At 44.6% G+C, this 14,499-nt stretch overlaps 1 protein-coding gene across 1 annotated transcript in view; it reads right to left on the reverse strand.

Moving 5' to 3' along the window:
• Lrrc74a (leucine rich repeat containing 74A) overlaps positions 1–14,261 on the reverse strand; it is a 45,947-nt gene extending 31,686 nt beyond the window's left edge. Inside the window, exons 1-5 of the mRNA XM_008840113.1 lie at positions 14,219–14,261; positions 13,139–13,267; positions 7,524–7,696; positions 3,661–3,768; positions 2,187–2,283 (exon numbers count right to left, since the gene is read on the reverse strand). Coding sequence (XP_008838335.1) covers positions 2,187–2,283; positions 3,661–3,768; positions 7,524–7,696; positions 13,139–13,267; positions 14,219–14,261 — 550 coding nt within the window. The remainder of the gene's footprint in view (positions 1–2,186; positions 2,284–3,660; positions 3,769–7,523; positions 7,697–13,138; positions 13,268–14,218) is intronic.
• Between the last annotated feature and the right edge of the window lie 238 nt (positions 14,262–14,499).

A 14,499-nucleotide genomic window follows, 5' to 3' on the forward strand; every position in this document is an offset into this window, starting at 1 on the left:
GAGACACGACCCAAAGGCTCGCCATCGACCGCGATGTCGAAGAACATGGTAGGATTGACCATGGCTGACAGCGAGCGGCTACAGAGGACAGCGGCGTCTGCAGAGCGGCCTATTTATTTATTTTATGTGTATGAGTGCTCTGCCTGCATGTATGTAAGTGCACCTGTGTGTGCAATGGCCATGGAGGCCAGGAGAGGGCGTAAGATCCCCGGAACTGGAGTTATGGATGGTTGTTAGCTACCATATAGGTGTTGGGAACTGAACCCAGTGCTCTTAACTGCTGAGCCATTTCTCCAGTCTCTGAATTAAAATTAGTGTTATTAGCCAGGTGTAGTGGTGTATACCTTTAATCCCAGCACTCAGGAAGCAGAGGCAGGTGGATCTCTGTAGTTCAAGGCCAGCCTGGCCTCCATAGTGACTCCAGGCCAGCTGTGACTACAGGGAGACCTGTCTCAAAAAACACCAAAAAAATTAGTGTTATTAGTATTATTTTGTGTGTATATGTTCAGGTGTATACATATTAGCATATGTGCATATGGATACACGTGTGTGGAGGCCAGAGATCTTTGTCAGATATTGCCCCCAACTGCTGCCTTGGTTTTTGAGACAGTCTTCTTTAAGTTATTAATCATATTAATCATTTTTTCTGTGTTTCGAGTAAGAGTCTTCTATAGCTCAAGCTAGTTTCAAATTCATTATGTACTGGAAGATGATCTTGAACTCCTGGTCATCCTGGTTCTATCCCCTAAGTTCTGTGGTTACAGGTATGAGCTACCATACCTTGTTTCATTAAATATATTTATAGTTGGGCGTAAGGCATCTCAATTTGTCTGTAGTTTTTGTTCACTAATAGTACCCCTATTCAGTTTGGGTGACAAAGTGTTATTACTGTTATTATTATTTGCAGTGCTGGGTGTAAAACCTGGGACTTCATGATACTAAACAAATGCTCCATCATTGAGCTTATCCCCAATCCTTGTGTGACAGATTATATGGCAACTCCGTTTGTCATTTGTATCTGACAATTCTATTTTCTGGAATTGTGAGAGTTCATCTTCTTTCCTTTAAAGATTTTATTTATTTTTATTTTATGTATAGGAGTGTTTTGCCTGCATGTATGTAAACACACTGCCTGTGTGCAATGCCAGTGGAGGGCAGAAGAGGGGCATTAGATCCCCTGGAACTGGAATTAAGGATGGGTGTTAGACACCATGTGGGTACCGGGAACTGAACCTGGGTTCTCTGGAAGAGCAGTAAATGCTCTTACTGCTGAGCCATCTCCCCAGTCTCTGGATCCACCTTTGAGTTTGACAATTCTCATGGCATTTTGTTTCCTTGTTAGTTTTGCAATTTTGGACCATGAGCCTACTTGAAGTGGAGCTTATCTATGGGAAAGCAGACTGGATCAAGGGCTCATCTCCAAAGAAGTCATGTTATTACCAGCGTAGGACCATTCTTCATGTTCATTTCTTGCCATAAAAATTCCAGGAGCCTGCAGCAGACAGCATAAATCTGCAAACCTAAATGAGGGCAGGTCAGTGGGAACTAGAAATCTCAGGTAACCTTGATTTTTACCCAGTAACAGACAGATGATAAACTCATTTAAAAATAGTTATGCAAGCTGGGAGTGGTGGCACACGCTTTTAATCCCAGCACTCGGGAGGCAGAGGCAGGCGGATCTTTGTGAGTTCGAGGCCAGCCTGGTCTACAAAGTGAGTTCCAGAACAGCTGGGGCTACAAGGAGACCCTGTCTCAAAAAGACAAAAAAAAAAAAAAAAAAAAAAAAAAAAAAAAAAAGGTATGCAATAGATCAAATGGAAATAAACCATCAAGCCAATTAGAGGACAGAGAGTGACGGTGATGGAGTGCTGCTGTTTTAAGAAAAGTTAGGGAAGTCCCTTCAAGAGATGACATGTGAATGGAGACATGGCGAAACAATAGAGTAAGCTATTGTATATAAGCCAGGCAGACACCTGAGGGTAGAGAAGAGTGCTGCAGAGTGGCTTAAGGAAAGCAGGGAGCCCGTGTGGCCTTGGAGGGGAAGGTTGACTGGCCTAGGAGGGGGAAGATGCAGTGTCCTAATCGGAGACCAGAAGGACCTGGTGTGGTTCAACTAAACCTGGAATTCTCTCTGTTCTCTTCTCCCTTTATTCCCAGTGTCCTCTCCTCCCCTTCCATGAGCTCACCTGAAAGTTTCAGTTTCCAGAGTGCAGAGTTATTTTCCTGGAGGAAGTCTGAGATGATTTTGGCCCCCTCCAAACCAAGATCATTGTTGGAAAGATTCTAAGCAGTAAGAACACATGTGAGTAGGTAGGCTCTCTCGAAAGGGCCCTCGAAAACAAGGAAAGGGGGGCAGGTGGGGATGACTGAGAGAGTAGGGGGGGGTGAAAGGGTTAGGATTAGGGTAGTGCAAAGGACAGAGAGAAGCGAGGCAGGAAAGATGGTCCGTGATCTGGCTTCTCTAATGCCTCCCAGGAGGTCTCATTTTTCTCTGAAGTTCTCTTCAGTGATTTCCCAGTCCCTTAATTTAGCTCTGGTACTTTCGATAAGCACATTGGTTATTCGTTTTGAAACTCAAGGCAGATTCATTAGCAGAATTTGAAATGCGTTTAGAACAAATGATCATTGTGAACTCCATTCACTGAACCATGAAGCATGAATTGCTATCCTAGGGAGAAGTGAGGGCACATGTGGGAGAGACTAGTGCTAGTGGGAGAGACTCTGCACGAGAGAGCCATTATGTATCACTTGATTTCCTCTCCCTCTTAAAAAATTTATGGTGGTAAATAATATATAAAACTTGCCACCTCAACCATTTTAAGTGTACCTTTCAGTAGCATTAAAATATTCCCATTTTTATACAGACATCACCACCATCTGTCTCTAGGCATATTGTGTTTTAAGCAATGATTTCATGCCTTTATTTTCTTTAAGGAAGTTCACTTGTGGCAGGCATGGTTGTTTTTGGAACTGGGAGGCAGAGGCAGGCAGATATCTGTGAGTTCGAGGCCTGGTATATATGGCTAGTTCCAGGAAAAACAAAAATTCACTTGGGGTTGAGATATGGCTTGGTTGGTAGAGTGCTTGCCTAGCATGCGTGAAGCCTTGGGTTGGATCCCCAGTACCACATAAACAGGATATGGTAGTACTTACCTGTAATCCTAGTGCTTGGGAGCACAGGAGCATCAGAAATTCATTATCATCCTGGGCTACATGAGAAGGTAGACCTTATCTTACGTGCCCCTCCCCCAACTTAAAAAGGAAAAAAAACCCCTCAATTTATGTCAGTATAGGTAAATTATTCCATTAGGGGACCTTATCTTACGTGCCCCTCCCCCAACTTAAAAAGGAAAAAAAAACCCCTCAATTTATGTCAGTATAGGTAAATTATTCCATTAGGGGACTTGTAAAGTGCAACCAGAAATGGCTTTTTAGGTTTCCTGCAGCCACAGGGAACACAGTTGCCTGAGTCAGCCTCTGACACATGGCCCTCTTCTGGGAAGCTGTTTCTAGAGGAGAGGACCCCTGTAGACTGGTTAGAGATGGTGCAAAGCTGACCTGGTCCTAGTCGGGGGGTGGGGAGGGGGGGCTCTGGCTCGGCTTGAGTGGTTCTGACTCTCCAGGTGTGATGGGAGGAGCTGGAGGGGGAGGGCACCGTACCAGCTCCTGGAGGTAGTAGTTCTCCTGCAGCATCTCCATTAGACTCAAGATGCCCACCTCCATGATGCAATTGTCCTCCAGCTCCAGTTTGAGGATGGTCGTGTTGGACTTGGGCCATCACAAGGGAAGAGGGAGAAAGACAAAGAAGTGGTTGGTGACTGAGTTGGTTCCTTGCCTTTTCTGGTCTAGAACTTGGCTTCTTTCTAGAACATTCCAACCATTGAGAGAGTGCCATGTTGGAGGCTTTGGTCCCCACTGTGGCTATGTTAAGAGTTAGTGGGACCATGGAGGCTTTACAGATGGCTCAGTAGGTAAAGTGCTTACTTCACAAGCATGAGGACCCGAGTTCAAATCCTCAACACCAACATAAAAAGCCTGGTATGGTGGTACAGGCCCATAATCCTAGCACTGGGAAGGTAGAGACAGAGGATCTCTGGGACTTGGTGGCCAGCCAGTGTAGCAGAATCAGTGAACTAAAAGTTCATTGAGAGACCCTGACTCATAAAAGGTGGGGAGAATACAGAAAGACACCCACTTCCACAAATGCACACACCTGTGCATTCATCCATGCACACACATACACACAAACATATTCTCCCCTCCACACACAAAAGTGTTAGTGGGACCTTTAAGAAGTGGGGTCCAGGGGCTGGAGAGATGGCTCAGTGGTTAAGAGCACTGACTGCTCTTGCACAGGACCCTGGTTTGATTCCTAGCACCCACAAGGCGGCTACAAACCATCCTTAACTCCAGTTCCAGGGGAATCCGAAGCCCTCTTCTGACCTCCGTGGCGTTGCACAACATGGGTGCACTCACATACATGCAGGCAATACACTCATACACATAAAATAAAAATAATAAATAAAATATATAAAAAAGAAGTGGGGTCCAGTGGAAGATGGTTACTGGCTCTTCCTGTGTATCCTTCCTTCTGGCTGTCTCATTGTTTGATCTCTCCCTCTCATGCTCATTCCTTCCATTGTCATGCCTTGAGGCCATCACCAGAGAAGAGCTGATGCCAGCACGATGCCCTTGAGCCCAGTTAGCAAAGTAAGCCTCTTTTCTTTATGCAGTCACTCAGCTTCAAGTAGTTTGGTAATGGATAAGGACAAATATAGATGATATGGAGATGCAGGCTGGGAATCTGAATGAGTTGAGAGGATACAAACAGGGCAGAGGGTGAGCCATCCTTTGGAGTGTCACAAGATTATGGCTTTCTGTATGCCTTGAGTAGCTTCTGACAGTGGTTGTGTTCCAGTGATGAACAAGGATGGTGTACTGCAAGGCTTTGGAAATTGCTATATGTTTTGTAATTGGATAGGCTTCGAAGCCCAGAGTTGCCTTCCTCATTCATCTTCTTAGACTGCTGCATCATTGAACCAGCCAACTTCATCTTCCTGACACTTGTTTCATAACTCTAACTAGCTGCCTTCACCAGGCCACTGCTTGTTCCTTACGAACTTGCCACTTCTTTCTCTTCTCAGATCCTTTCTAAAATATTTTCTTTATTATTCTTATTTTGTGTGTATGAGTGTATTGCCTACACACATGTGAGTGCACCTGTATAATGCAATGCCTGCGGAGGTCAGAAGAGGGTGTCGGATCCCCTGGAACTGAAGTTACAGACAGTTGTTAGCCACCATGTGGGTGCTGGGATCTGAACCCGGGTCCTCTGCAAGAGCAGCCAGTGCTCTTAATCACTGAGCTATCTCTACAGCCCCTCTGATCCTTCCTAAAAGAATGTTTTAAGGTTCTTTCTTAGTCTTTTCTGTTTTTCTGTTCTATCTATGGATAATTTAAAGACTAGTGATTTTATTTTGAGGCAGGGTTTCATATAATCCAGGAGTGCCTGGAACTCGATATGAGGCCAAGATGTCTTTTAACCCTTGATCCTCCTGCCTCAGCCCCCCCCCGCCCCACGTGCTCGGATTACAGGAATGTGCTACCACATGCAGCATTATTACTGATTTAAAAAATGTGTGTGTGTGTGTGTGTGTATGTGTGTATGTGTATGTGTGTGTGTGTGTGTGTGTGTGTGTGTATGTGTGTGTGTATGTGTATGTGTATGTGTGTGTGTGTGTATGTGTGTGTGTGTGTGTGTGTTTGTGTGTAAGCACATGGGCATGTGCACTTGTACACATGCATGTGTGCATATGTGCATAAGGAGGCCAGAGGTTGATGTCAGCTGTCTTCCTCTATTGGTCTCCACCTTATTTTTAAAAATATTTTATTATTGCTGGGCATGGTGGTGCATGCCTGCAGTCCCAGCACTCGGGAGGCAGAGGCAGGCAGATCTCTGTGAGTTCAAGGCCAGCCTGAACTACATAGTGAGTTCCAGGACAGCTGGGGCTACAGGTAGACCCGGTCTCAAAAAGAAAAAAAAAACCAAAAAATTAAAAATATTTTATTATTTATTTGATTTTATGTGTATGAGTGTACTGCCTGCATGTGTATTAGTGCACCTGTGTCATGTAATACCTGTAGAGGTCAGAAGAGGGCATCAAATTCCCCTGGAATTGGAGTTACAAACTGTTGTTAGGTGCCATGTGGGTGCTGGGAATTGAACCCAGGTCCTCTGCAAGAGCAGTCAGTACTCTTACTGAGCCATTTCTCCAGCCCCGCCACCTTATTTTTTGGAGACATAGTTTCTCACTGTTTCCACAGCTCACCGATTGGCTAGGCTGGCTGGCCAGTGAGATTCAAAGATCTGCAGGTCTCCACCCCACCAGAACCAGGATTACAGATGTACACCATCACACCTGGCTTTTAAGTGAGTATTGAGGATCTGAACTCATCTCCTCTTACTAGTATGGCAGGCACTTTACCAACTGAGCCATCTTCCCAGCCCTGTAATTACTGATTTTTAAAATATTCCCTGTATTAAATAAATGAATGAATGAATAAATAAATATCCCCATCTGCCTATTCACCTTGCTAGCTTCTTCTAAATCAAAATTTCTCTTCTCCTTCTTAGGTGAAAAACCAGGGTGGTACTCACATACAATTGTCAGATTCTCTCTACTGTGAGCCAGTTTTGTATGTAATTAACTATATAAATCAGTGAATTTAAGGTCAAGCCCTTGTTTGATTATGCCAAGCCAAGAGATAACATGATTTTCTGTGGGAAAACGTGATTTACTCTGCAGTGTGGTCTTTAAAAATGATAACGTAAGGGGCTGGAGAGATGGCTCAGTGGTTAAGAGCACTGACTGCTCTTGCAGAGGACCCAGGTTCGATTCCCAGCAACCACATGGCCTTAACTCCAGTTCCAGGTGAATCTGAAGCCCTCTTCTGACCTCCGCAGCATTGTACAACATATTCCCAGCAGGCCTTAACTCCAGTTCCAGGTGAATCTGAAGCCCTCTTCTGACCTCCGCGGCATTGCACGACACAAGTGTGCTCACATACATGCAGGCAATACATTCATACACATAAAATAAAAATAATAAAATATTTTTAAAAAACATTTAAAAATGATCATGTGAAAGACAGACATTGAAGGGAGTGGGTCAGTCGCTGCCCCATGTAGAGTCAAAGTCTGCTTTGGAATGGAGACCCAGGCCTGCATTTTGTACTTGCATTAACTCTTGGGCCTGGTTCTAGTCCAGCCACTTTTCTGGGGCCCACAGGCTGATGTCTTGTTTCCTCAGTGGGAAAGAGCATAGTCTTCAAAGTATAGACCCTTCTATGAGCTAAAGGGGACAACAGTGGCAGCCTTCCCAGTGATTGAGCAGAGCCCAGGACAGGTGGAGATACAAGCTACACTGTAGACTCCAAAGATGGGACCCTTCAAATCTCAAGCCAGCCACCCTGTTGACCCTCCTCCACCAGGTTTGATTCCTTCCCCTGGCCAGTGTGCTTACCACCAGGGTTATGGCAATAGCCTTGGTACCCATGGGGCCCAGCCCATGGTGGTTGAGGTTCATGGTGGCCTCCTCAATGTTCCGGATGAAGTAGGAGGAAGGCACTACACCCACCAGTTTGCAGGCTTCCAGGTACAGCTCCTTCTGTCCAATGGTTAAGAACTTCTCTGTGTCTGCACAGAAAGACAGCACGAAATAAGGTTTCTCTTCTACTCTGTCTTAGCTCCCTCCCAGCCCCAGGAGACATTTCTCCTGAACTTCCCTCTGCCCGGGATCTGTCCCTGTGGGTGTGTGCTCTAGAACACAGGTTTTAGAGCACACTTTGTGAGTGGTGTGCTATACAGGATCCTGCAATAAAGTGTGGGAGTTGCAGAAAATTGCAACAGTAAAAAGTTTTCTGAATATGCAATGACCAAAACTTAATTCCAAATCAAATGTATGATGAATCTGAGGTGTTTCTGACATTGCTTGTGTTCTGCATCTCACATCTTCATAGCAGCCTTATCCTGAACATACAACATGCACACTTTGTTAATGCCACACGCTGTTATACCACACAAAGAATGAACACTGAAACACCTCAGCTCAGATTCGAGTCTTGCATGTTTTTACTTGTAGGGTATCTTACTGTACATACAAACTTTTCTGCTCTTATAGAAACAGAATGGTTTAATTATGGAACACAAAGACTTTTTAATATTTTTCTACCATCAGTCCGCAGTGTATAGATATCAAATTGGTGCATCTTTGGATTGTATTGTATTACCAGTGTCTGCTTTTAACAACTGCTATTTGAGTTGTTGATTTGTGTTTCACACACAAAAAAATTGTTAAATGAATTTTGCTTGGGATTAGGACACAATTTCTGACAATATCTGGGATGGTCCTACTTATACATATGTGTATGTGCATGTGTGTGCATGTGGAGGCCAGAAATCAACATCAAGTGTTATTCCTCAGATGTGGCCACCTTGTTTTTTGAGACAGGGTCTTTCATTGTCTGGGGACTTGCTGAATAGGCGAGGCTGGCAGCCCAGTGGGACCCAGGGATCTGCTTGTCTCTGCATCCCAGAGCTGGGATTATTACAAGAGCAAGCCGCCACACTCAGAATGTTCATGTGGGTTCTGGGGATTAAACTCAGGCCTTCATGCTTATGCTTCTATCATTTTGTACTACATTTCTATGTAAGATAGCCCTGATGATTATAAAATCAAAGTATTGATCAACTCTGAAAAACATTGGAGATGCTCTAGATCCTGCAATATCAAACATTCAACCAAGACACAATTGTTTCTGTTAAAAATAAGCAAGTGCTTTTGATCAGTATGTGACTTTGCTCTTCATCCTTAGTAACTGTAAAGTTATAAATATATGTTAAATAATTATTTTAAAACAAAACAATGATCTATTATCAGTAAATATTGGATTAGTAAATATTAGATTTGTATACACACACACACACACACACACACACACACACACTCAGGGCTGTGTAAAAATTTCTCTGATGAGTAGTTGTGAATGGAAAAAGTTTAAGAAGTCCTGATCTAGAAGCAAATTCCAACCCCAAAGTCAACCAGCAGTCTGAGAGGGGAACACTAATTCCAGACAGCCCCAATGGAAATGACCCTTTGGTTAAAAGAAGGGGACAGTGGATTTAGACTCCAGGTCTTCAAAGGTGCTCTCTTGGTCACCTTCCCAGGTTGGTGACATTTTACCAGGGGGTATATAAAGTCCCAACATTTCTGTGCACCTTGGGACAGCACTGAGAGGTAAAAATAGCAGCCCAAAGCTGGCAACTTTTGATAGTGAAGGAGTCTCTACTTCGATTTTTGTTTTAGTAGCACTGTTAAGACATGAGCCATGCAGCTCAGCCGTAGAGTGATACCTAGCTATGTTAGGGCTTGATTTGATCCCCAACACCACAGAAAAGTGTGACTCATAAACAATCTTTGCTGAAGATTTAGAGAAATACCAACCTAAAAAAAAAAAAAAAGCAGGGGCTGGAGATATGGCTTAGCGGTTAAGAGCACTGGCTGCTCCTGCAGAGGACCTGGGTTCGGGTCCCAGCATCCACATGGTGGCTAACAACTATCTGTAATTCCAGTTCCAGAGGATTTGGCACCCTCTTCTGACCTTTGCAGGCATTGCATGACACAGGTACACTTACATACATGCAGGCATTGCATGACTCAGATGCACTTACATACATGCAGGCAATACACCCATACGCATAAAATAAAAATAACAAATAAAAATTTTTTAAAAGCTGAAGTCTTTTCTAGAATCATTTGTGCCCCCCTCCCTTTGGCTATCAGACTATTGAAACAATGAACTCTAAGAAATTAGAATTCACCAGGAGTCTTAGGTTGGATGAAGGAAAAGGTTAAAGTCAGGCACTAGTCCGAGGAGGAACTTGTCTCCCAGAAAGTAAGTTCATATAGCTCTGACAAGTTGTCAGGCCACCTTGCAGGAGAGATTCGAACTGAGCCCATGGTAATGAGTTGGACCACACCTTGATGGGGACCTGCATAGCTTGCACACTTCTTGCTCTCTATTTAAATCTAAACCTCATATTAGAACCCTGGAAATGAACTGGAGGGGGGCACTGGATCTATTTGTTTCTCTTCGCAATGTGGCTACATTCTAACAACTCCAGTAATAGTCTCATGATGATAAATCAGCCCAAGGTGGAAACTGAAAATTCCTCAGAAATAACCCTTTCTTTCTTTCTTTCTTTCTTTCTTTCTTTCTTTCTTTATTTTATTTATTTTTGCATCAAGACCTCATTATGTAGCCCTGGCTGGCCTGGAACTCACTACACAGATGAGGCTGGCCTCAAACTCACAGAGATTCACCTGCCTCTGCCTCCTGAGTGCTGGGATTGAAGGAGTGTCTTTAGTTGTATCTTTAGTTGATTTATTGAAGATGGGTAGTGGAGTTTCCTTTGTTAGGGCCACCAGGGCCCAGGCACTGAACAACAAGGGCTCTGATCCTAACAACTCCAGTAATAGTCTCATGATGATAAATCAGCCCAAGGTGGAAACGAAAAAAAACTTTTTTTTTTTTTGGCTTTTCACTATTAATTGTATCTTTCTTTCTTTCTTTCTTTCTTTCTTTCTTTCTTTCTTTCTTTCCTATAGCCCCCGCTGGTCTGGAACTTGCCATGTAGACCAGGTTGGGCTCAGCCTCACAGAGATTGCCTGCTTCTGCCTCCCAAGTGCTGGAGTTAAAGGCTTGTGCCACCATGCCCAACCTGTTCATGTGTTTTTTATTATTACTTTGGGAAACCTAGGCTTACTGTGTTTTCTTCAGAGAAGAATTTAGTTTGGTTCCCAAAGCCTGGGAATATTATCATTCCAGGATTATTTGTTTCTCTTCGCAATGTGGCTACATTCTAACAACTCCAGTAATAGTCTCATGATGATAAATCAGCCCAAGGTGGAAACTGAAAATTCCTCAGAAATAAGCAAATTTGCACCTCTGTAGGCTCTCCCACCTCAGTGGGCTTTCCCACCTACAACCCTGCTTCCCCAGTAATAAATGTGGGCACAGATTCCATAGCTGATCACTGGTAACAGAACAGGCACCCCATCTCTCCATTGAAATTCCTTGGGGACTTTTATTCCTTAAGCTTCAGTCTAGCCTGGTCCCATAGTCAATGGGCATCAGGCCTTTTAGGAGTCCAGAGATCTCACAGCTGTGTCCTCATTAGGCAAATCCAGTCAGTGGCAGAGCCTACTGTGGCCAGCTGGCATCTAGGTCTGCATCTGTTTTTCTTTTGGATCCCAAGACCTTTGGCCAACCCACCCCAAGCATTTCTAAGGCAGACAATGAAGCTCTGTTGGGGGAAATGACAGCTTTACCGGGAGGCTGATTTTGTAAGTACAGCTACAAACTGGCCTTCTCTTTAGAATGACTGCATGGCAGGCTCCTCAGTCTACACTACTGACATTTTGCATTGGATTCTTCTCTGTTGTGAGGGCTGTCCTGGGGATTGTAGGGCATTTAGTAGGATTTCCTGGCCTGTATTTACAATGAGCTAGCCAAATGTCTTCTGGGTGCACAGTTGCCTCTGGGTGACAACCATTGTTGTACAGGAAACGGTGGAGGGTGAGCAAGCTGTACCTCCAACCTACTCCTGTAGACTCCCCACCAGCAAGCCCTTCCTCCATTTCCCCATCTTAGCACCAGTGTCAGCTGAACTAGGAATGACAGTAGTCAAGTCTCAATTTCTTCTTGGTAACAAATTCAACCACTAGAAGCTCCTGTTAGCCAAAGAAGGGAAAGTAATTTTGTCCTGGGAACATTTTTGTCCTGGGGAATGATTCTGTTCTGCCCCTTGAGCTAACCCTTTCTAGCTAGAATTACCATAGTTATATTTTAGAGACAGCTTGCAACAGTGCTACCAGATCAGGAACAAAGGAATTAAGGAAATGAGCTGGAAGCAGGAGCCTTGGGCAAAACATCCAGTGTTGATTTTTTGCTGCCTTCTCCAACTGGGTAAAAAAAAAAACCCAGATGTTAAAAGCAGAATTAGTGACAGCCTTGAAGTATAGATGTCAGAAATAGAGCCACGGGATATCTGGGGAGCCATAGGTCTGGGTAGAAGGGGGAGTTTGTATGATGACTGTGGTGGGAAGGTCTAATAAGCTGACTATGTGAGTATCAGGGCATTTAGTAGGATTTTCTGGCCTGTGCCCCCCACCCCACCCCCAAATCTCTGCTGCCTGGAAATCAGTCTGCCACCCACATCCAAGAACACAAGAGAGGCTGGGATCATGATGCATACTAGTAATCTCAGCACTTGGAAGGTCGTCCTTGACTATGTAGTGAGTTCAAGGCCAGCCTGGGCTATATGGAACTGCCTCAATAAACCAAAACCCAAACAAAACAACAACAACAACCAAGAACAACAACAACAACAACAAAAATCATAGGAGGTGAAGGGTGACTTGGGCTAGCTTTAGCTTGCAAATCCAGAGGCTGTCCCCAACATCATTATCCTGTTGTTTCACAAATGTTCTTTTTGGTGCCTCTCTCTTTGGGGAAAGGTAGGATGCTGGAAGTGTTTTTGAGAACAGACTATTTGCTTTAGCTACACCAGCGTAGATAATGAGAAATGCTTACATTTATTGAGGCAGAACTTGGGACTTTCAAGCAGGAGAAACAAGAACTCTCAGGTGACTGGAAAGTCACTGGGTTGGGGATGCAGAGACACTCTAGGGTCCTGCCTGAATATTGGTCACCAGCGTGGATCAGGTGTATGATCAGCTTATGTAGCTTTGGCCAGCTCTTGGTGACTTTGGGGGACTCATATAATCTTTAAGCCTCCATTTCCTCTTCTAGAAAAGACAAAGTCTACCTCCTGAGACTATGGAAAAAAATCATTTAAGATAGGAGACATTTAAAAGCCAGAGACTCTTGTTTGTGTGTTGATTTGGCCTTCAACAAGCAGATAGGGGCCCTGCCCAGAAGATATTGTGCTCGCTATCCCCAGCCAATCCAGAGGAGGAGCTGGTCTAGAATTGGGCACAGTCTTTGATGGAACCACATTTTTCCAGCTCTTGAAGGAGCTGGTGAGGCAGTCACCCCACCTCAAAGACCACCTCACCTTCAATCTCTAGGTCGGTCTCTGAATCCTCCTGCGTGGATTTCTTTTTCTCAACACTCGAAGGGGCTTCGGCCTCGCAGTAGAGGGTGTCATCACTATTCTGAGGTGCTAATGTGCTTTCAGTTTCATCTGGAAGAAAAACACATCCAATTCCGGGAATAAAACTGTAGCCCATTGGGTGACACCTGCCACTGGCTCCCAGGTTCTGTCTTCAGTCTTTGTTCCCCAGTCACACAACAGCCTTGCTTGGTTGGCTGACCCCCTTCTACAAGACTTCTCTTCCTGACATAGTGCTGCTTGTGGCTGAATAGTTGGTGGAGTCCTGTGACAAAATCTCCGTGTCTCCCTAGCGACTGGCTGTTCCCTGCCCTGGCTGGTTTTGGTAGGGTCCTTGCTCACTGTGGTCATAAGACAGACAGCTCCTGAGCTGCCCAGACCACAGCTGAGTGCCCTGAGAAGAGGGATGGGCTTCAAGTCTCAGTTTCCTCTTTAGTCAAACAATTTAAAAAACATTTGTGTGTGTGTGTGTGTGTTGTGTGCCGTCTGTGTGTCTATGTGGGGGTAAGTGCACGTGTGTGCGATGCCCAGGAAGGCCAGAAGAGGGCATCAGATCCCGTGGAGTTAGGAGTTAACAAGTGATTGTGAGCTGCCCGACATGGGTGGCGACAACTGAACTCAAATCCTCCAGAAGAGCAGAAAGTTAATCACTAAGTTAATCACTAAGCCATCCCTCTAGCCCTCCAGCAATTTTAGAATTCCACTCAACCAATAGGATGCTGGTAAATATATCACAACTGACTCTATAGGAACACACACACACACACACCTACACCCACCCTCATTCATAGTACAGTCAATTCATGTAATCTAAATATTCCTAACATGACTGATTTCTAACTACGAATGTGATGTCGACTAGGTCTAGCATAGGCAGGTCTAGAGTCAGTGGCTGCCAATTCCTGTCCCCAGTATAACAACACATCCTCCTGATTTTAGAGAGAGGCAGAGAGAGAAGTAGCTTTGGTTACCTGACCATTAGATACTCCTTGGGGAAGGGTAAGAAATGGGAGGCCTTTTTACCTTTGGTTTCAGAGTCAAGAGGCTCATCATCGTCATTGTCCATGCTGCCAGGACTCTCTTGGGGGCTGCTGACAGCTTCGTGTCCCCTAGGGTTTCTTTCCTATGAAGCACACTTGTCCATTCACCTCTGTTTCAAACTGTATGCACTGCCTGGTGAGGGTGAATCCTAGGGGAACCTACAACTATCTTTTAGCCAAGGAAGCCTTGGGGAGAGCCGACTTTGGTGGGAATCAGGCATGCATGGATTTGTCTCCAACTCTGTCTGGGAGAGGTAGCTAGCT

The sequence above is a fragment of the Nannospalax galili genome, unplaced genomic scaffold (assembly GCF_000622305.1).
Source record: "Nannospalax galili isolate Female #2095 unplaced genomic scaffold, S.galili_v1.0 scaffold330, whole genome shotgun sequence".
Classification (NCBI taxonomy): domain Eukaryota; kingdom Metazoa; phylum Chordata; class Mammalia; order Rodentia; family Spalacidae; genus Nannospalax; species Nannospalax galili.